Genomic DNA, 24394 nt, shown 5'->3' on the forward strand with positions numbered 1-24394 from the left:
TCACGTCATTAACGCGTTGAAAACTGTTCATTGTGAATTGAAACATATATAAAAGGGTGAGAAAGATATTTTAAGGTTTTTTTGGAAAAAGGTCGTGAAGAGAACAAACGTCTTCGTGTTTTGTGGATTTATGTATATATAGTCATACATAGAGGGAACTTTGAATGATAATTTAATAAATAGAGCTTCAGTTGGGAAAGTTGAATGTATTAATGGGTGATTGACAAGTTAAAAGAAAATGAAAAGATGAATGACGAAGAAGATTTTGAGTGAAAAAAGAAACTTCGTTTAAATTTCGTTTAAATTCTAAAGAATGGACCAATGGAAAACACGCAATTTTTAAGAAAGTGTGATTGAATTCTGTTTGTTGTGAGGCATACAAATTTAGCGTGAGCGGATTTTATCTGTTTGCAGAAGATCTATTCTCCCATCTAGATGAAAATGTCAATCTTTTCGAGCACTGCAAAGCTGCGAAGACGCCATGCTGTTTACACAGTATTGTACTGCGAATTACATGTCTCAGAGATTTAAGCATAAGATACATAAAAATTATTATCAAAGACAAGTGTTTTAATCTAAATATTGACACAGTCATTTAACCTGTCATCTTTTATGACTGACGAATGTATATATGCCAAGACTAAATGTTGACTTATAGTCGGCAATGCTACTTGAAACTTTGGAAAGACGATTAGAAATCTGTACCGTTTCTTCATGCAAGAGGAGGAGACTTTATCCCTAGAAACAATACCTTCATAAACCCGCTCCATTTTTAAGGCATGAAGGAAAAAGGTAAACATCCGCGGTGTATAACTTTTAAAACATCGCCTCTTAACATAGCCTCTTTAAAACATCGTCTCTTTTAAAGCGCCTTTTAATTACGTTACGTTAATGACTGCAGCGTTCAACGTTCAAACGTTGACGCTTGATATGCATAATTTCAAGTACGTTAAAGATGGCAGTGTTTTACGAATTTACAATGGTTGTTTAAAAGATTCCCCGTCTGCAAACTTTCAGAAGCTGACTAACTTCTAAAGCTACCAAAATCCAGTCATCGTGGCTAGAATAAAAATTCTAATGCGCATGCCCAGATACAAAATACTGGGAGATGTGGTAAAGAAAGCCTTTTTGGTTTCTCTTGTTTTTTCAGAAGAAAACAAATAATAGATTGATTGTATATAGTGTCTTACTTTTTTATTTCATGATAACGTTTGTTTGGGAAGGCCAACAATAACACTGGTACATCAGTGTTACACTGTCCATCAAAATTGACATTGCTTTTTCACTTTGTTGTCATTTGGTTTTCCCGCGAAATATCAGTATTGCAAACGATTGCTTCCCATAATCCTAATTGAATACCAAGATTTTTGAGTTATACATGCCTATATTGTGAAGCTTGATAAACGCCCTGCGTTATACATGCCTATATTGTGAAGCTTGATAAACGCCCTGGGCGTTTATTATATTATTTAAACTTCTTTTTGTCTGTTCAAGGACGAGGAATTTTAAATTATATTCTATGCAAAAGTAGCTATTTGTATTAAATACATTTTATTTAATACACTATATTTTAGTCAGAACAGTAAGAGAAACTCATGGTATTCTCCATTTTTTATGAATCAAGAAGAAAGAGCGAGGCGTTATCCACGAGGAGCTTATTTAAGCGAATTTTTTATTTTCACACGCGTTATTTACTCGTTAATTTTTAAGATTTTCAAAAAATTAAAAATTTCTTTGTCAAAATGTTTCGTCTGAACGTATCTTGAAATAAGCTTACTAGGAATTTATTTCTACCACCCACAACCCAAAGCGCAAAAAAGTATGCGAAAATAAAAAATAATTAGGGCGTTTTTGGGAATAGGGCGGTAAAAATTATTGCAAATCAAAAATGTTGAATTTTTTGGGAGGAGAGGAGATTAATGGGGTATAAGCGTAAGAAACCGATCCATCAATTTCATAGTTGTTATGAAAGAAAGAAAAATTATGTTAATTTTTTAATTCTTTTTTTTTTTTTTTTTTTTTTTGCGACTTTTTACCCAAATCCAGACCAATACGTAGAGGTTTTTCACAAGCAGTATCTTTTCAGTTTTTAAATTTATTTAATATTTCGAGTTATTAGTTATTAATAGGACCTATTATCTCATGTTGCTTATAAATATGTGTATATGTGTATTTGACAAAGTGAAACTTTTTCGACTGTTCAAAGCTACAGTTTTTATTTCTACGAGAATTCGTTACGAGTTAGTAAATCACATGACATAGCATCCAGTAGTGATTATTCGTGAGTTCCTTATGTTTGGAATCCTAATTTTATTCCCCTATTCGTGGGTTAAGGCGAGATATTTCAAAGATTAGTAGTTATAAACGCCCCTTAGTATGAATCATACGCAAATTTTTGCTGTCGTCAATATGACCCCTTTTTAAAAGTTTGAGGTTTTCACTAGTCATGATGCGGCCTCCTCCGCAAAGGACGCATGTTAAAACACAAGACAAATGCGTTTAGACGCTATTACCTGGCCTGCATGTTGAAGCAGCGCTACTACGGTTGCAAAATTGTAGTCAATTGATGCTATATGTGGAAGAATATCCACATGTGAAGATGCGTGCTCCTTATAAAAGAAAGACACCCACACTGGTTTTGAAACAAGTTGCAGTAGCAGTCTAGGCTCGTAGCAACCAATTATTATTAACGATTACAACAATAAGATTTTATGACACATAATTTGCATTTTTTCTAACCCTAGGGGCTAACCATGGTAACTTTTAAAGAGACACTAAAACTTGTCACCCCAGCCTCCACAGAAACGATCTTGCTTCCTACGGGTTACAGTAGTTTAACATAAAAAGAATTTATATTTATTTTGAATTTGTTTTTATTCCAAGTCTATGTTATTAAGGATTTAGAATAAATTACTTTGTGGTACCATCTTTTATTCCAGTTGTCTGACTTAGCATCTTCTACGTCACAAAGCACTCCTGCAGTTTTGCGGAAGAACACATTTCATAACACACGCGTAAAATATATCCGTTGACAAAATTTTGTGATTATCCCGTAAGAGGTGCTAATCCAAAAATCACTCTAATGGATGGTTCATTCATTTTTGTTTAAAATTTTCGATATTTGATTCAAATTTCCTCAATGATTTAAAACGAGGCTAGTTAATGACGAGCTGGGCTTGAAAATTAAGAAGGACCAAGTAAATATGTCATCTTGTTGACAGGACTATCATCCTCTGGTCAATATTTTTATTTGACTTAAAAAAGTTAAACTAACATACTATCGTGGCGAGGTTGGATGGCTTGTTCGTTTTAGATTAAGGTAGCGACACAAACCAATGCATTTTCTTGCAACATTGTTAGGAATAGAAAATTCCTATTAAGGTGATATAGTTTTGGATAATTTTCTTTAGCATGCACAGGACTTATTTTTGTTGGAAAGACTCTGTTTTTATTTTTTTCAGTTTTATTTTTAAACAAACCTATAGATTTTAATTCTAAAAAGGGGGTCGAAAATGCGTGAAATCTCAATACTGTTTTTCTATTTTTTCCATCCTCTGGTTTTGTTAGGGGTAAGTGAAGCAACAGTTGTTTATGCCTCATTTATTCCAAACATTTTAAACTGATAAATTTCTAATGAGTAGGAGGTTAAGCAAAGCAAGAGTTGTTTGCCTTATTTATTTCAAAATTTGGAATGAGTACTGTATCCTGGTCGAACACCCTCTTCTGTACATCTTCCATATACTCTTCTTCGTATAAAACATCCTAAAAGTAGCTACCTATTACGTATGTTTTGAATCGTTACGTCACTGCTGGTTGGTGAAGTAACTTTCAGTTATAACAGTGTAACGGTTTGACATTTTTCTTTGAAGTGTCAGTCAAAAAACATTTGTGGTTTCTTTCTTCAAGTGTGTTCACTGAACTGAACACAAGTACTTGTTTGATGTTTTGACCGCACCTAACGCTTGCTAGGTACACGTACACCATATTTACATTATCGAGACGAATGGTATCTACAAAAAGTTAACAAACTAAAAAATAAAAAAATGTGAAAAGACTGTTTACTTGAAGGAGAGGTGTCAAACAAAATACTGATGACGATTTCCCATTCGCATGACACTTGCCATGGTGCTTACCCCTCTTTTCCCTATGCTTTATATAACATCACGACTTTCAGAACAAAGTGTCCATCTTAGACAAAAAGAATTTTTTTCAAGTCTAAATAATAGAAAAAGCTTTAAAAAGACCTGGTAACTAGCTCGCTCCTATCAATCATAGGAACACACACGGCACCAACTGGATCACACAAAACAAACATTTGAGCCGGATTAAGAATGTTTGGCCTAAATTATGATCTTAACATACTCTGGGAAATCTTTTTGGATCCTCCTCTGGCTACAAAAAGGTATCATCCGGCTTTTGTTAATGACATAATCCCAGATGACCTTTTAAGTTGAAACTTGCACAAAATTAAAAAAAATCTGCTGGAACTTTTTTACTCAAGTTTCTCCTTTGTTTGCTATTTGTTTGTTTATTTTTGGTTTTTAGTTTGTTTTTCCCAATATTTCGATTTAAATTAATAATTTTACTAAAGCTTCATGGAATGCTGACATCAAAAGGAAGTAGTGAGAAACTTGAAAGTTCACAAAAAATAGAGTTGTTTCGAATTGAATTGCTCATGTCAGACTGCCATTTTAAGCTTATCTGCCTCTTATCCATGTTTTCCTTTATATAGCGCTACTCTAGAACAACCTGTTATGCAGGTTACTAACGGACGAATAACAGTTGTTTTCAAAGTCAGGATAACGTTAAAAAGCAAGTTTATTCAAAAAAAAATCCATGAAAATACTTTATTCGATTAAAACGTTGGTCAAATTGGGTTTTCTTGACCTTAATTTTTCGGGAAATAAAAAAAAACGAATTAAACAAAAACTTGCCAATAATTTGCCAATAATAAGCACTCACAAATCTCACAAATCATCTAAAGTAATGTTAAGAAAACTGCTTCATTTGTCCGGTTTCATTTGTTTGAGAAACAGGACTAAAATACCCTGGGGACAAAAATTTCCATCGAAAAAAAAAATTTCCACAGTGGACCAGTTCTAATTAAGCTTGCGTGTGTCTTGTCGATCAACAAAAGCTTTTATCTTTTCGAGTTGTATGCAATGCTCTTGAGAGCCATTCAAATATGTCTACAAAGCGTCCCGAAATTTCTTTTGAAATGTGAAGCTTGGTAGGAAACGTGCCATGAGCCATAAAAATTTAAAATTTAAAACAAACCACTCGTCTTACAGATAACATTTGTCTCGATTAGTTAAATATTATATTTATAATGATCAGGTCAGAACGTTCTTAAAATTATTTGGTTGGATTACGATCAACTTCGCTTTAAGCGTTTGAGCAATGACCACAATCCAAATAACAATAAACAAGGAAGGGGGTTGGGGGAATCATAAGCTTGATGCGGACAAATTGGAAATGAAACAGTTAAATGAACTAAATTGTAATTTTTTTGGTTAAAAAATGATATTATACAGTTTCATAAAAAATAAATAACCTGAATGTTCCATATCATACGCACACTGTAAAGACGACAACAAAAATTTCGACAAAAATACCAACGTCGACGACAACGGGACATCCAAATATTACATAATTCTGAACTCGCTGAATTTCTACCACCTATGCAAAGAGGACAAATTACTGTTGTATTAAATCTTGCAGGATTAAATTTTCCTTAGCCCTGGCGGTCTCCTGATAAACGCCCATTTGCAAAACAATCAGCCGCAAAGTGCTTATCTGATATCAACTTCGTAGAATTAGATCCCGCAAAGATACTTTAGGGAATCCTATTTGTAAAAATAAAGTCCTAAAAACATCATATATTTTGCTATTGAATCACAAAAATAAATTTCGCAAAAAAAATCCAGCATTAATAATCCTCTCAAGGTAGCAACGCCTAGTAACGCCAACTAGCTTTTTTTGTAAGTCTTGTCAAGCAAAAAGTTTTTGTGGAACATTTGTTATGCAACATCTCTTGTGTTGCACAACATGTTTTCATTGAAGTTATAACAGTTATTATGGTACAACTGTTGCTCAACCATTTTTGCGTTAAAAAAAACCCGACCTTTACCCACCACTTCTTTAATGCTACGCAATTTTTATGACACCCAAAACAATAAAAACAGCAACAACGAAAATAACGATAACAACAACGACGATGAAAAAAAATGACGAAAACAACGACGACGACAATAACTACGACGACGACAATAACAACGACGGCGACGAAATCAACAAGTGCGACAAAAACAACGGCAATAAAAAACGACGACGCCAATAACGAAGACAAAAAACAACAACAAAAACTGCTACGACGACGATTAAAAGCGACATAAACTACACAGTGATATTGAACCAATCGGTAATAGTAAAATATAAACGGCGTTGAAACAACCTCTTTCACTGCGCTTCTCAGCTACCTTCTTCCTCTTCTTCTTCTCCAGCTGCTTTCAGTTGCTTCAGAATATATAAATAACCCAAGTTGTCAATAGTTACACAAATCTCAAAGTTTGCTGTGCAACTCAGTGAGCGTAAGTAACTTCCCATAATTTTGTATGTTTGAAGTAGATTGCCCTTTAAATCAAACCACTAGAAAAAAGAATAAAACATCACGTCACAGGCAGTGGCTCTATACAACAGTGACGATAACGTGGTCAAAACAGGAGGAAGAAAGATAAATTATTATTTGCGCATGACTTGGCCATCAAACAAACCCTGTTATTTTCAAGAAAGTTAACGTGTTTTAATTTTTAAGGGATTTATTTAAGCCTGGCTTGTTGCGTACTGTTCTTTAAAAATTCAACCTCCTGTTGCTTGGAAGTTGCTGTTTATTAAAAACCCGTGCACACTCTACTACGTCATATGCCGTACGACATTACAGAAAATAACGTTAGATGTTTCGACAACCTTTATTCTACTTTAAACTTCACAGGTCATGAAACACACGCAAGGTTGGGTGGAAAAATTACAAAGTGATAAAAACTCCTGTTTGACTTACTTTTAAGTCGTTGCTAACAGTTATGATCATGTCATTGGTGTGGTTGAATTTGACACTGACAACCCACATGTCATGTGACACACATTCACATATTAGCTCCCCATTTGTTGTTCTCCATACCTACACAGAAATAAAAATGCTAGCAAAAAATTACAATACATATACCTCTTTAGTGGCCTCATTGTGAATTAAATTTCAGATAATACTTGGTTTCTAGCTTACATTCACACTGCCGTCGTCGGAGCCGGTAGCAAACATGGTGCAGTCGTTGGAAAACTCCACGCAACGAATGACGTCATTGTGATCGTCAGCCGTAAGAATGTGTGAACCGTCATGAGAACGCCATAACTGAAATATAAAGATCTTATAAACCCAATCAACGTTTTTTATTGGGCATTTCATATGCACGCACGATCACCTTACATATACACTTATATCTTTCTAATAGCTTCTGTGATCTAACGAAGGAGTAATATTTGTTACTTTTTGCTTTCCATGACCAACTGCGGTAAACGTCTGAGTAAAACAAAGTCAATTTAAAAAAAAAAAAATGAAACGTTGAATACCACCGAGAAAACTTTCCGTCGGTAACATAATGTTTTCGGTTTGTAATTTTTAAGTGGAAATGGTGTAGTGGTAGCGCATGCGGCTTGTAACCAATGGGCTGCAAGTTCGAGTTTTCACCCCGGTGTACATTGCATATAGTGTTGTTAGCTTACACGAAGCTATTTTTGACCACAAAGTTGGGCAAGATACAACCAATTTACGATGTTAAACCAATTTCTGTTAATATACTATATAATATAGTTACTGTTTGTGGAAAGAAAAGCAGCCGCAATCCTCAATATTCACTGATTTAAGAGGACTAAACTTATATATTTTCCAAGTAGGACTGAAATTTTTCAGCAGCAACGGAAGAAGAGTAGTTAGAACGTCATTTAAATTTTTTTTGTATTTAAAGAGAGAAAATAATAGTCTGGAAAATAAGATGTCATAATAGGGAGGCTAATTATCTGATTTTATGTAAATGTTGCTTTAGTCATTTTTCCAATTTTTTTTGTGGGATTATTTCCATGAGGATTTCAGATACAACATATATTGCCAGCTTTGATAGGTATGCTAGAACGGTGTGTGAACTTTTTCAAAAAAATAGTAATAGTATTTTACCTTACAAGTTGAATCTGCTGAACAAGAAATCAGAATTTTTTCATCATGCGAGATTGTACAAGACATCACGGCGTTATCGTCATGGTTGCAGGTAAACAAAATATCACCTGTCTCAGTGTCCCATACCTAAAAGCAAATACGTTAGAGCTATGTATGAAAAATGCATTCTAAATTAAGTAAGGAAGCCATCATGTACTACAAAAAGCATTAATCTGTGGTTACACACACTTAGTTATAGCTTGGAGGAAAGAATATAGCAGCACTGTATTAAGGGAAAAAAACAAGCATCGTAAGGGCACTTTTTTTACAGTCCGTAAACAAAAAGAAAATATTGCTTCTGAAACACCACGACAAATTAACCTTTACAGAAACAAAAATAAAAAACGCACCAACATTGAACCATCAAAGGATGACGAAACAGCCTTTTTATCCTGATCGAAAAGCAAACATTTTGTTACAATTTCTTTGTGCGTGCGAAACATGCAAATGGCTTCTCCATTTACTAAACTCCATACCTGCAAAGAACAACACAGTATTTATGCTTAACTAACTGTAGCAGAATCTCAAATTCAAATCATAAATAAAAAACTAAGAAACAGAATCTCACAGCACATGTGCAATCTTCAGATGCAGAAAGCAAGATTTTGTCTCCGTAACACAAACTTGTGATTTTGCCTCGATGTTCTTTTAAGTGCAGCTTCATTTGCATTGTTGAACATTCTAAAATCTAAAGAAGGTATGTTTGGGTTTTATACACTATCCAACCTGCAGTGAAACCTCCTCATAGCAGACAACCTAACCTTTTACAGTAGACGACATGTAACAGTAGACGTTATGTTACAGTAGACGTCATGTTACAGTATACGTCATGTTACAGTAGACGTCATGTAACAGTAGACGTTATGTTACAGTAGACGTCATGTTACGGTAGACGTCATGTAACAGTAGACGTTATGTAACAGTAGACGTTATGTTACAGTAGACGTCATGTTACAGTATACGTCATGTTACAGTAGACGTCATGTAACAGTAGACGTTATGTTACAGTAGACGTCATGTTACAGTAGACGACATGTAGCAGTAGACGACGTTACAGTAGACGTCATGTTACACTTTTTTCAAAAAACAGATAAAATATCGGTCAAACTTTTAAAAAAACTCCATGAAACAGACACTTTATACCGGACTAGTCGTTAGCCCGTTTATAAATTCACGGGTTCGATCGTCCTTTACTAATCGCATTTCGTGTGTCCGTAGCGCAGAGACAGCTATCGTTACTGTGGTAACATTTTGCGCAGACAAACCAAACACGGGTGATATAGAGATTAATCCTTTATAACAAGGTTTCGATGAGGTGTGCTATAGATTATTTGTACACTAGTTCATACATGTACTAACAATTCTATTTTCTGCATCCACAGTAGAAATGAACAGCTTCAGTAGACTCTCAATATTTATAGCGGAGATATACAGGAAGATATAGAAATCGTAAAGAGAAATTGTGCCGCACAACAAAAAGTCACATTGAGAGAAGTCAACAAAAATTAATAATTCTTAGAACAAAATGTTTTTGTAATGTGAATGCAGAAGACGGGTGGAAGAAATTAGCGAGAGAAAAACATCACTTTCCGCCGACTAAATGTTGAGCGTTTTTAGGCCCTACGCCCTGGGTTAAAACTTACAACACGTAAATTAAACAAACCCTAAACAAATGTTTTTAAATGCTTGCAGAGTAGAAGACATTTCTTACCGCGATGTCACCGTTGCAAAATCCAATCGCAGCTGACGTTGTATCTTTAGAAAATATACACACGGATATTTTGACGTCGAATTTCTCACTTTCTGATAGCACTGAGCTCGCTTGAAATAACTAAAATATAAAATGTTATCACACCCAGTACCTTGCCAAAATGGATATCACATTTCAGTGGTATATATGAGTGGTTTATTTCTTAAAATACCCTCATGTTCCATGCCGTAACAATGTGAAGTAAGAGGCGTACAAAAGGAGTTGTGTGAGTATACCGTATTTTTTCTTTTTAGGTATCTTTGGTAGAGGAGGGCGTTGATAAAGGGTGGTGGCGTTTGTTTTTGAATAAATAAATAAATAAATAAATAAATAAATAAATAAATAAATAAATAAATAAATAAATAAATAAATAAATAAATAAATAAATAAATAAATAAATAAATAAATAAATAAATAAATAAATAAACAAATATTTTTGTAAACCATAAAATCATACTTGATAACTTGCACTTTTTGGTAACTCGAATATTTAACTTAGTTTCTCGGTTCACATGTAACTTCTTTAGAAAAAAACAACCTCAAAAACTAAAATATTAAGGTCGAACAACCTCGTCAATATTTTTGTAACAACTTCTTTAATTCTTTAAAAAAATCTACAAAATTTCTCATTATTTAGCTTTTATGGAGAAATAAATCAGTTTATGATTTTAAAAATTGATTCTTTGAGACAGGAGAATAGAAATTTCGACGCAACGGCTTGTAACCGTTTTTAAAAGATGTAAAGGTAGCCGCATCTGTCTTGTAGTTACTCGCCTTACATACATACTAATGGTTAATCAATAGAAAGTACACATGTTCGCCCGTCATCAAGTTATTTAATCTGTAGGTTACCAGGAATAAGCTGCGCGCAGCTATTTTGGGAAAAAAATTCGTGAATGTCCAACAAAACAAAATACTTTTTCACTGGATAGAACTATTCTATGTCAAACTTACTTAATGAGATACAGTGTGTTAAAAGCCGAAAAAATGTCCTATGTTTGACAGTTAGGCTAATGTCATTATTTTTTGTTAAATTTGTATAAAAATAAACGCGACCATTAGAAAGTAGCTTTTAGAAATTGAATCATTTTCTTTATTACGACATATTGTTAAGGAGAACTTACGCTGTAAAATACAACATTCAATTTTTAGCTATTACACATGCGCTAATAAAGGTTAGTTTATGTATATCTGGTCTGCAAATACCTATTCCATTAGTTAGTATGAAAATCATCTTCAAGTGAAAATGTGGAGGTTTACAGGAGGTCACAAAACTATACGGAATCTTCTATCATGGGTAAAACAACTGTTGTATAGATAGATTTTCAAATTAGTAAAATTTCTGAAAGCTCAACAATTTACTACAAAATTTTGAAATTCGTTCTTACTTTGACTTGATTTTTATTTGTAGCAGCCACGATGGTCGGTGATTCTTCATCAGAAAAGCTGACGTCAAATATTTTACGCAACTTCTCTGTGGTATATGTACCTGGTTTCACTTCCCATATCTAATTTAAAAAACAACAAGACACATCGCTATTCTTACTTGCTTAAGATTTCAGCTATTTGTTACACGTAAATGCCACCAGGGTGTTGTTTCGACAAGTTGTGGGTAAATGTTTTTTAACTATAATTTTGCGAAATTATAAGGTACCAAAGCACGCAGAAACAAGAAAAAATACTTCGGTGCCTAAATGCAAAAAAGACCTAAAATCGCAGCACTAAACCCGAAGAAAGGTTAATTTTTTAAAGTGCAGACACAGCATCTTGCTACGAAGCAATTTTTCTGTCGAAGACAATAAATCTGTCATAACTAGACAGAAGTTTTTGCAAAGATTCATATTTCAAGGTTTTCAGGGTTTTTCTTTAGAAAATGATCATTATTCAAGATTTCCAAGCTACCAATATAAGTCACCAAGGTTTTTAAGGGTTTGAAGGTCCAGCAGACACGTTCATGTAATATGGATATATAACTAAACACTCCGTATATCCAATTTATTTTCTAAGTTGAGTATTACGCTGAATCTGTTAAAAAAATATGTTAAGGGAATTAATTTTTGCTAATTTTGCGAGTTTTAGTCAATTTCGAGAAAAATAATTCCTGCCGAAATTACAAATTACACAAACTAGATATATACTTTGCAAACTCCGTCCGCAGATGCAGTGGCGATGCTTTGACCATCACTGCAAAAACTGACATCATTTAACCAACTACTATGACCAGCATACGTTTGAACGAATACCTCATTTTGCACATCGTATAACTAAAAAAAAACATTGTTTGTGCTTTATGACCTGTTAATAAAATTGAAATCTGACCAAGATGAAGTTTTTATTCAGTTTCAGGTTTTTATATTACGAAAAGTTTTCTTACTCGTACAAAATGTAAGCAGAAATAAATTATTGTTCTACTTACACGTGCTACCATATCACTGTGAGCCAAGGCTAAGTATTTATAATCAGGAGAATAGGCCATGGAGAGAACATCACAAGGTGTGGTCACACTCCACATCAGAGATCCATCAGTTACAGAGTATTTCTAAGAAAGATAACTTCGTTTATGATTAATTTAATTGTTCACACTTTTAAAACAAAACTTATATGATTTGAATAACTCAAATACTAGTATTGTAGATATTGGCAAAGGTGGGAAGCCACACAACCACAGATTCTCAAAATTTGAAGAGATGGAAAGAACTTTGCAGTGTAACAGGATTAAGTTTCTTTAATTGCCATATAAGGTAAATTAAAAAAGATTGCACGAAATTTGTAAAAACCTCAGGGGACCATTTAGGAATGAAATGGGACTTAGGGATTTTAAGGAGTTTTGAGAAGCTTCGAGGAGGATTGGCCACACAACACTTGTCCAAACTCACCTGAACAAATTGTTGACTTGCAGAAAAAACACTTTTGCTATCCGGTGAAAATAAACAAAACGGTATAAAATCTTTATCGCCACCACATGTGAAGAGTAAAGCACTTGTTTCAGCATCCCAAATCTATGAAAAAATAACTTGTAGATGTGAACAAGAAGATACAACTAAAACAATATTTGCATACATATGCAAGAAAAAAATTGTTTTAAACCAAGTTTTACTGGCAATTTAGCATTTTAAAGGCTATTTTGGACAGCCAAAAATCTAAATCAGCCAGCCAGTCAGGCTATAAAAAAGTTAAGATACAGAGACATTTTTGCTAACAATTAGATTTTTCAACTTACAAGAACTGAAAGAAGCAAAATATTTCCCTGTTTTATATTTTTCCATTAGTTAATCATTGAACGTTATTTTGCAAATGACAAGCTTTATGGTACATAAAAATACATACCTTTAAAGTTGAATCGTTTGATGAAGATGCAATATATTTATCATTAGGTGAAAAACAACACCAGTTTACAACATCAGTATGGTCTTGTAATGTGCTACGTAAATGACCAGTAGCTATGTCCCATACCTATGGAAAAAAAATTTCCACTAACCATTGCATCCTTGGAAGGACGTGCAATAAAAAACTGGAATTAAATGGGATTATTTCAAAAAGTTTAAAAAACCCCGATAGGGTAAACTTACTTTTACCGTTGTATCAATTGATGCTGAGACGATGTATTTTTCATTGTTTGAACACTTGCAACACAAAATATCATCTTTGTGGCCTTGTAAACACAACAGTTCCTTACCAGAAGCAACCGACCACACCTTAAAATTAAAAACAATGTTTTAGCACACGCGGCTACCACAGCTTGCTGCAGGTTATAAAAAATAGTTACTTTAGTAAAAACAAAAACAACAAATTTTATCCTTAAAACTTGCTGTTGTTTTTTTAAATTACAAAAAAGATCAAAATGAACTTCAATATCAAATAAGAGGTGTTTTAGGGTATAATTGCAAATAATAGTATTTTAGATGAAATTCAAATGAGATTCATGGCTTGACTGTGCACAATGTTTTACTCAGAAATTTCAAACTTGAGTATACTCTAAACTATAATTTACTTTTCTTGACCAATTTTTGACTGATTGTGTCATTTTTGCATTTTTTCTATTTTAGTCACTCAAAATAACAAATCCAGACGGTTATTTTTACCTTGTTAAACTTTTTTATATTTTGTTCAGTGCATTTAACTTTTGCAAAATGGCAAACCTTTAAATATTTAAAACAATATGAAAAATCTAAAAGCAACCCCAAAAATAAGAGGGTCAATATTAATTAATTGGAACAAACATGGTGACAATCACAGCCTTTAAAGTTTATTTAAACTACAAGGAGTTTGAAGAGCATGGGCTCGAATCTGTCCGAAAATTTAGCTAATATTTCAAAGGTAGACACTTTGATAGACAAAAAATAACCAATACCTTGATTGTATTATCAGCAGCACAAGAGATGATTTTCTCATCGCTTGGTGTAAACTCACAAAAATTAACGACATCTTCATGGCCCTCCAGTGTCAAAATCTCCTTTCCTGTTATACTGTTCCAAATCTAGTAAAAAAAAAAAAAATACTGACGAAAATAAACACTTTAAAACTCAATATTTAACTTTAAAAATTTAAGCACACAAGAAATAGAAGTTTTGGTATGCACCTCTTACATTTCTCTTCATGGTAAACAATTATAAAAAACAAAGTCATGTTGATGATTGCAACGTCACTACTGTCCTAACAATTTTTTTATTTTTCTTAGAATTAGTTTCCACATACCTTAATACGTTTATCACTTCCACAAGTTACCACTACAGAACTACCAAATTTATGTGAAAATTGACAAGCATTAACAGGCCCTTTATGGAGTTGAGATGTCAGGAGGTATCCAGCTTCTAACTGATTGGGTCGATTACTAAAGGTATTATGCATTATTTTTAAACAGTCCTTTTTAGCACAGAATGACAATATCTGTTGGGATAAATAATAAGAAATTGATCATAGAGGATGTTTTTACAATAATCTCTTCAAAAAATTTTATTTAAATAGCAAAGCTAACCTCATACGAGAATCAGAAATTAAAGTTAGCAAGAACAACTCATTTTCCTGAGAGAAAAAGATGATATTTTTATTTGATTAAAAATGAATTATAAATGGTTTTGTGCTATATGTAGTTGATTTTAATTTAAAAAATTAAAATCCCTTTAAAATTTTCTAATTGCAACAAATCAAAAAAATAATCTTTGCGAAATCTTTTCTTTGGATCAATTTGGTAATTAGCGATAACTCTCTGACAAAATTTCTCACATCAAAAAATTCTAAAAGGAACATGATGATTTCAAAAGAATAAAGAAACTTACAGCCAGGTATAATACACTTTTGTGTTAGAAGTTTGGTTTCTTAAGCTTTGGGTAGCATTATTTAAAGCTAACTGGTAAATAAATGAGGATGTGGGTTGACTGAGAGCTAACTGAGTAAAATCAGTCTTCGCTGTTGAGGATAAAACATGCGACTGCATACTGATCAGTTGAGAGATATCGCATAAACCTCTCTAGAAAGAAAACATTTAGTTTGCATTGGTGAAAGAAAATTAAATGAACTCCTATTTAAGTAACAGTCAAAACTAATTAGCCTAAAATGACATTACAAGGCTTTCCTACCTTCGCTTCAATATCATTTTTAATTTCTTTTATGACTTGACCAAATGAACTAATCAGATAGGCAGGACCAGTTACAGAAATAGAGACTTCAATCCAGGAAAAATTATTCAGCAGTTTAATAGCAAGAGATAAATTCCCAGCGTTTATCAAGTGAGAAATCAAATACCAATGTATATATCCATCATCTTTCAATATATGAAAACTACCATTACAGGCTGAAGAAAACCTAAAACATGTAAATTTTTAATTTAAATTAAATAGTAAGCTTTGCCCATTTAAATGTTAAGGTGGGCTAGTGTGAATTAGCACTATTCAACAATTTTAGGTAATAGGCATTATTTATTACAAAGTCTTTTACCTATCTACTAGTAAAGCATGATACCCTTTAAGCTTTTTATCTCGTTCTGTTTTTTCTTTTAAAAAACTTAACTGAATATCATGAATACTATATTTGCCAGAACTTGAATCAAAACGTAAAAGAGATCTTTCAAACAGTTCATCCAATATATCTTCTACTTCGACATCCTAAAAGAGAAGATCTAAGGACCTAATACATATAAAGGACCTAATACATATAATACTGTATAAATTTTGTTCACCATCAAGTGACACATTTAGGACTTTGTCAGTTATATATATCGATGTGATTTGATTGGATAAAATTCTCCCTAAGTGTGAAAAATGATTTTGGTTGTCAATATGATAAGTGTGTAATGCCGAAACCAGATATTATTTTTGAAATATATTTTTTTTGCAAAAAAACAAAGTATCGATTGCATCCTTTACTATGTTTAAATGAAATTCCAAATGTAGGTTGCATAAGTTCATCAGGTCATCTTTAACAAAAAGAACATTTTTTAACTCTGTTTAAAATGACTTAAGTATATACTTACATCTAAATCCCAGTACACTGCTAATACACTGATTGAAATTAAAATGTTCTCTGAGAAAACTGCAAACATTGAATAGAATTTCTTCAATTCTTCTGTCAAATGATCAAAGCTAACCATGAGTGCATCATATAATGAATGATACTGATACGCTAGTTTACTTTTGACTTTACTTGTTTTTTGGTGTTCTAATTGTTTAAGATAATAATCCCAGCGATTGCCATGTCCTTTTAACAAAGCACCAATCATTGAAATAGCTAATGGTGATCCTTTGCATTCAGAAATAATCAGATTAGCCTCAGGAGGCAGTTGATTTAATTCAAGATTTGTCCAATTAGCTAAAATTTGTTGACTCTGAAGAGTATTCAAACTTTCTGAGATAGAAACTTTTATAACAAGTCCATTAATTTTGCTTGCAACAGATAAGTACCTTGTAGTTACTAAAGTTCGTACTCTCACATCAAAATATTTTGCATCAGTTTCTGACCACAGGTCATCTAACACAAGCAAACTACGAGGATGCTCATGAGCAAATAAAATACGCAACCGGTCGCGAGATTCTTCTAAATTTCTCGATATAGTGTAATCTTTATCTGGGTCTAACCAAGAGCATAGATTTTGCATTTTCATAAGCAACTTTGCTTCATCTACTTGACCTATAGTAAGCCAGAATATTCCACCAGGAAAACAAGTATGTACTAGTTCTTCATCATGTAATACATCTGCAGTTAGGACTGTCTTTCCACTGCCACCCATGCCATGAAATACCACCCAGCCATCTACATCTCTTAATTGGTACAATGCATTTTGTGCTTCTTGTAAGCAAGTTGGACGCTTAACAAAAACTGGTGGCATTTGCGGAACACCTCCATCTCGTAATATTGTTTCAACTAAAATTAAGAATTTGTCATTAGTACTGCTATTTTAACGAGTTTTGATAAGAACTACCATCCATCCTTTATCTTTGACACTAGCTATACACAATCAAACTTTTGGTATTAGCAGTCACAAAATATTTAAACATTTATTTCTGCATCAGAAATCTGAGCTGCACATCATTACAAATATAATTTTCTAAGACCAAACAAATAAGTTAATTTACTCACTGTCAGGTAAGTCCTCTTCACTGTTGCTGTCATCACTAACATCCACATAATTGTCACCCAAAGCACTTTCAAGTAATTCCGCAAGATGGTGGTACTCACTGTATTTTAAAGCATCATAAAAATGCTTAAAAACGTTTCTGTTCTTTGATAACAGTATGGATATAAGAGCTTCAGATTTTTTTTTAGATGTCGGCTCTGACTTGACTAGCTCTACATCTTCCAAGGTTATTGCAAGTTTACTTTGCAAGTACGAAAACACATCACCAACCTGAAATTTCAGTAATCATTGATGATTAGTTTAATAAGATATATATACCAATATTTAAATTTCATATGAGAGATTTTGTAAAGGTTTTATATGAAAAAAACATGGTGTCCTTATTTTTACACCATATGGAGCTACACAAAGTTCAGCATATGCTACTTGCATTCCTTAAATAATGTTTGCTATAATTGAGCCCAACATAGCACAGGAAAAGGATTAATGACTGGGGAAATAACAGGAGTGTGGTGCTTTATGTGCTGGCAGTGTACATATGACAGAGGTGGGGCACTATTAGGTTTATAATAAGCTAGATAGAGCTTATAAAGAGTAGCTTTTTTTAACGTGTGGTAGACATACGTATACAGGTATTATAATATAGATGAAGAAGGCTACTAGGAGAAAAGCTTAGGGTGTAGTCCACTACAATCGCCCTTATCTCTTCTTAATAAAAACACTTTTCTTCCTAATAAAAACACTTCTCCTCTTTCCTCCGTAATCTTCTCTTCCATTAGAAGCACTTCTCTACCATGAACTCAAAAAATTCCCAGACCCAATTCTGGTCAAGAATATTGATTGAGCTGGATTTTGATAACTCAAGTTTTTAAATAAATGAAACCCTCATCCCCAGGCGTTCTTGCCTTTTCGAAATTAATACATGACGGCGCAAAATCCCTGGGGACAAGGAATGACATACGAGATCCCAGCCATGAAAAAGATCAAGTAATCAATAACTCTCCAAAAATTTTTGCGTAGTGAACCACTACAAATACTTTAGATAAAAATTATTGTGGTGTTCCGTTTGAGGCATTTCTTTATTTTCATACACACTTCTTTATATATAAGACTAAACTCTAACCCGGCTGGTCAGTGTTCTTATTTTCTATTGTTCTAAACAAAAGAACTGTTGTTTTCAACCTAAAATCCTAGCCTGATATTGTTATAAAGCACATTTATTAAAATAAGAAAAAGCATGTGATTTGCTTGGTTGACACTACCATGATTTTGAGGACTTTAGGTAGCCATTTATTTTGCCATTTATTGTCTAGTGATAAATCAAATTATTTACTACTGATCTGAATTGATTTGTGATATTATTCTATTCATGCACATGCTTTGGGACCTGCTTCAATAAGCTCAAATTAATTACTATTAATCCGAATTGATTTGTGATATCATTTTATCCATGCACATGCTTCAAGACCTGCTACAATAAGCTGTTCGTAAATTGGGCACATGTTAGCGAAGTATACTTCTTGCAAAAAGTGAAAAAAATATACAGACCATGTTTGTAAAATTACAGACCAGATTTTAAATTTAGTTGTGAAGAGAAAGTTTAGGCAAGAGAAGTGTTAAGTCCAGAAGAGAAGTGTCAAAATGTAGAAGAGAATTGAGAATACAGAAAAAACTGTTTGGATCTTAAAGGAAAAGTGTTTTTAAATTGGAGGAGAAGTGAGCTATAGGGACCATCATAGTCCACAAGGGTGAATTTATATTAGGTACATCACGTAAGTTTGAGAAAATATCTTTCTCTCCGACCTAGCATTTTCACCAAACTCTGCCCAATTATTCTCCTTTGCTTTACTTATAAACTGAAATAAAATTCTCACATCTAAAGTACACTGTTAGGACTACAAAATACAATCAACGGCAATTTTGCTTTTTTTTATGCATAGCATGAATTGATCCAAGCTAATTGAGGTCTTATTGATTTTAGTGAAATCTAATTTGTGCAACCAAAGTTAGACAAAGGACTTCTAACAGCATTAAAACTATGTTCACAAAGAAAAACTGATGCAAAAAAGAAGAAGTTCAGGGGATAAAATTGCAACAACTTTTGGAAAGCAAAAACATCCCATAAATTGTTTAAAAACAGTCAAAAGCAGATTGCAAAAAGCGAAAAGTTTGCCCTAGATTGTTTAAAACCATCAAAGCGGAATTGTAAAAAGCGAAAAAATTTCCATAGATCGTTTAAAAATAATCAAAAGCTAGCAAAAAAAGATCACCATAGATGGTTAAAACAACAGGAAAACAGCATCCAAGAAATTATTTTAGTAATTGTAAAATATGGCTTTAATAAAAAATGCTACATTGAGCTGAAACAGTGGCTTGGCGAGTTATCAAAGGGCAAAAACAAGGTAATAATTTTTGTTGCTTTTAGGTAGTTACAGAAAAAAACATTTTTCCAGGTTAAACAAAAACCCAACATGAAAGTGATCCACCCCATAATGTTTTTAGAGCATCCTTATTATCACAAACAACCTTAATGGTATCATATCTTCTTTCTTGTATCACAGCTTTTTACAGATTTCCTGTAATCTTGCTTGACCTCTTTTATCTTCCTCTTGATTCGGTCGAGGTGTAAAATGATGTGGGACGTATATTATAGAGCTCAAAAAGTTGGTTAACAAGTCTTTTTTAAATTTTTTAAACAGCTCTTTTTGTTTTCAAGATATTAAAATTTAAAGAATTTCACATTTAATTGTGTTGCATAAATCATGATGTCATATATAAGGAATAGCAAATTTTGCCATTTTCTGTCATCAGTAATTGTAGACCTGCTAAAGGATGTGCATTCAAACTTTATTGCATAGACATTATAAAGGTAAATTGATTAACATGATTTTTTTTGCCAAGAGGAAGATCTTGACCGTTTAGAAAGAAATGATATGAGAATGGTTAGGTGGATGTGTAACGCCAGTCTGAGAGACAGAAAGAGTTCAAATGAGCTAAGAAGCAGGCTAAGTATCCGTAGAATTAAAGATGTTATCCAGATAAGAAGATTGAATTGGCCGACCGACAGACCGTAAACTACTATCTACTTCGCGCATAGAACAAGTAAATAAGTTGGATTCACCGTATTTCAAAAATCCAATTTCTAATAAAAATAGAAGGTGCAAAAGAATTTTTAAATGTAAAAAAACAAAAACAAAGACACAAGATTAGCTATATATACACATCTATTGTTTAATATTTTTAATGTTATTCACGATCCAGCGTGATCCATCGCTATAGCATTATTAACATTTTTTCTATCGCAATGGTCACGATATGATCGCAGATCGTTCGTGTCGCACATGATACACGCTCAAAATGTTAAGTGTCCTAATTCCAGTACTGTAGATTGCTTTATTTATAGTTGATAATGTACAAAATATTTAAAATATACTAATAAAATATACTAATAAAATAAACTAACAAAATATAATAATAAAATACCATTTCTCTAGTAAAATCAATCTTTTGTTGGAATGTCCACTTGGAAGTCTGTGAGCCTTATCGGACCAAAGTTTTCCTCTGTATAAAGACTGACCATTACTTCTCTTGGTTCTGGGCAAAGCTTCACTACAGTACAGTATGAATGTAATCTACCGCGTACACCCTAATATCATACCTTTGCGTGGAGGACGGCAGTCGTTTGACTTTTGTTATAATTAAATCCCTTAAGGGTTTCGCGAGTTTATATTTGCGTGTTAAAAGACAATGCACTTGCAAAGAAATATCAAGCAATTATATTTCTTGTAATAGCCAGGTGCATTGTGTAAATGTATTGATAAGCTATTCCCTTAAGTACTAGCGTGAAGTAATTAAATAATATAAATCTTTCGCGAAGATTATAATACTACATTGCGCGAGAATGTATTGTTGATTTAATTACTTAAAAAGATTCCAGTGAGTTTAATTTAAAAAACATATGAGAAGCATTGTTCACAACTATTAAATGACTCGCATATTTTTTTATTAAAAGAATACAACTGCGGTTTATTTTTGTAAAACAAATGGTTATATTCTGAAATAAATACAATATCTACATTTCTCGATGAAAACATTTCCTTCTTAACAAACAACGTAAAATAATCCTTCCGCATACTTTTTTATTGAAAAAAATAAAAACATTTCTATCGCTGCTTTTTGTTTCCAAATTTTTAAAATGTAATGTAAAAAAAACATTTCTATCGCCGTTCTTCTTTTTTAAACTTTTAAAACGCGATTTAAAAAAACATTTCTATCGCGGCTTTTCGTTTATAAACTTTTAAAATGCGATCTTAAAAAACATTTCTATCGCTGCTTTTTGTTTTTAAACTTTTAAAATGGAATCTTAAAAAACATTTCTATCGCCAGTTTTCGTTAAAAAAACTTTTAAAACCTGATCTTAAAAAACATTCCTATCGCCGCTTTCGTTTTTAAACTTTTAAAATGCGATTTAAAAACACATTTCTATTGCCGCTTTTCGTTTTTAAACTTTTAAAATGCGATTTAAAAAACAAACAAGAAGCCATGGGGGCTCTAAGAATTTCTGCGCGCTATTAAAATATTTGATGAAAACCTGCTAATTCGTTGTGTTATTGTGCCAAACATTCGAAGGGGCTTGGTGCATGAACCTCTGAAGATAAAGCCCATCAGTGACATTATATCTTACAACAAACGCAAACAAAACGAAACGTGTCATAATAAACTCACATTTTAAAAAAAATTGCTAACAAAAAATACAGCCTATCATTCATGGTTGAAAGTCTTGCGATTGAGACGTTTATGGTCTTAAAGGTCATTAGTTGACAAAAAATCAAAATTTTGATGTAACCATCATTTTCAGCATACTTTTTTTATTAACTGTGTCAATTTTTGTCGAAAATAAAGCAGTTTTAATTTTTGGATAAATTTTGGCCTGAAATGACATTTAGGTGACAAAAAATCAAACTTTTGTACCATCATCATTTTCAGCATACTTTATTTGTTAACCGTGCCAGATTTAGCCGAAAATAAAGTAGTTTTAATTTTTTGACCAATTTTGGCCTAAAATGACATTTAGGTAACAAGAAATCAAAATTTTGATGTCACCATCATGTTTAGCATACTTTATTTGTTACCTGTTCCAAATTTTGTTGAAAATAAAGTAGTTCTAATTTTTGGACCAATTTTGGCCTAAAATGACATTTAGGTGACAAAACTCAAAATTATTATGCCACCATTATGTTCAGCATACTTTTTTTGTTAACTGTGCCAAATTTTGTCGAAAACAAATACCAATTTTGGCCCGAAGCGTCAATACTAGACTTCCCAGTAGTTAAGGAGCTTGGGTACGAAGTTTACATCTGTGATGGACCAACGTGAAATCCCAGGGTCGATTTTTTCTCAAAAAATGCTCCAAAAGAAAAAAACGACGGTTTTAAAGAATTTCCTACGCTTTCGGGCGTGGAAATTCAACAATTGCGTGGGATCGTTGTTTATCAGCAAGGCAATTATTTTCTTTAAAAAAAAGCTATTGTTCTATGTATCTATTCATGCGAGTTTCGCGCCCACGGTAGATTACATTCAGACTGTACCGTAGATCAGACTAAAAGTCTTTGCATTTTAATTCATACTATAATTTGATATTGGCTAGATATGAGTCCATTTCCATGGCTTTTTTTATTTGGTCTAGTTCTGTCGTTGGACTAGGTCTGGTATCGATTGGGTTTGGCTTACACTGTCTGTTTCAATGTTGTCTTCTCGTAATTTAAGAATGTCTGCATCAACACTCGTTTTGGCCAGCTCTGGCACAACTTCTGAAGGCAATTATTCGCTCAAATTTAATGGGAACTTGTAAAAATAGTATTTTCATAATAAAAAAACATTAACAGGCAAAAAAAACTGACAAAAAACCTTTTTAAATTTTTTATCTTCATTCTTCTTCAAGCAGTATTTTTACGAAAAGAGTTCTGAAAAAACTTTTGTTTCTTTTGCTATGTGTAATTGTATATACCTGTGGCTGAATCATTATCTTTGCATATTACCGTTATTTCCTCATCAGGATTTAATACCTGACAAAAGTAATACCACCTTCTATGAGACACAATGTTTAAGTTTGTTTTTAAACAAAGTACACACACTCATTCATGTTGGTATAAAAAAAACGAAAGTCAATATTTAAAAAAAGAAATATTTGTTTTGGTTGCATACCATTTGCTTTCTTGGCCTTGCGATCAAACATAAACGCTTCTGGCCTCCCTTGGAAATAGTCAATTTTTTAAAAATAAGCTGTCATTTTAAAAGCGTGTTCTTTGCTATCAATATTAAAATGTTCTTAATATTAATGTTAATTTAAAACATTACGTATTTAAATTACGTAATTAAGTAAGGAATTATTTACATATAGCCGAAAATATGCATAGTAGAAAAGTAGTAAAATTTGAAAATAATATGTATATTGATTATTTTATGATTAAAAAGGGTTTTATCACAAAAAGCATAAGCTTAAATACGTAACATGGACGGCATAAATAAAAATATAAATATTTAGACCTACAAGCAAGTCTTGTGTTATTTCCTTTTTATTTGTTATCAACGAAAAACGTTGCTGTTCATTCATTTCTTCTTTGATGCAAAAAATTTTCTCGATAGTAACATCTCACACTACTTAGGACTAAAAAAATAAGTAAAAGCGTGCCTTTAGCTGGGCTAGCGGTTCTGTGACTAGTCTTGTCTTGTCTTTTTTAGTCATTGTAATAATGCACCGATATTGATTTAATTCACTCAATGCGGGTAATCAAAATATTGATCAAACTTT

The 24394-nt window shown here is 32.7% G+C and overlaps 1 protein-coding gene across 1 annotated transcript; it reads right to left on the reverse strand.

Moving 5' to 3' along the window:
• Positions 1-5489: 5489 nt before the first annotated feature.
• On the reverse strand, positions 5490-24321 carry LOC130662642 (apoptotic protease-activating factor 1-like). The gene is made up of 21 exons (XM_057461541.1): positions 24134-24321; positions 17586-17853; positions 16483-17369; positions 15948-16114; positions 15590-15815; positions 15290-15480; positions 14709-14844; positions 14365-14490; positions 13583-13708; positions 13341-13466; positions 12890-13012; positions 12430-12552; positions 12152-12277; positions 11402-11521; positions 9975-10094; positions 8832-8951; positions 8614-8739; positions 8225-8350; positions 7280-7405; positions 7058-7177; positions 5490-6648 (listed from the first exon to the last, which is right to left on the reverse strand). The coding sequence occupies exons 1-21, from the start codon at positions 24194-24196 to the stop codon at positions 6472-6474; spliced, it is 3723 nt and encodes a 1240-aa protein (XP_057317524.1). The 5' UTR covers positions 24197-24321; the 3' UTR covers positions 5490-6471.
• Between the last annotated feature and the right edge of the window lie 73 nt (positions 24322-24394).

Source organism: Hydractinia symbiolongicarpus, chromosome 10 (assembly GCF_029227915.1).
Source record: "Hydractinia symbiolongicarpus strain clone_291-10 chromosome 10, HSymV2.1, whole genome shotgun sequence".
Classification (NCBI taxonomy): Eukaryota; Metazoa; Cnidaria; class Hydrozoa; order Anthoathecata; family Hydractiniidae; genus Hydractinia; species Hydractinia symbiolongicarpus.

Bases quoted from the DNA above. Each gene is read 5' to 3' on its own strand.
- LOC130662642 (XM_057461541.1), bottom strand. From the start codon at position 24,196: ATGAATGAACAGCAACGTTTTTCGTTGATAACAAATAAAAAGGAAATA. The intron at 12,278-12,429 runs GTAAGTAGAACA...GTTTTTTTTTAG, and splicing joins ACAGTGATATGGTAGCACGT to TTATACGATGTGCAAAATGA. The intron at 11,522-12,151 runs GTATATATCTAG...TTTTTAAATTAG, and splicing joins CTGCGGACGGAGTTTGCAAA to ATATGGGAAGTGAAACCAGG.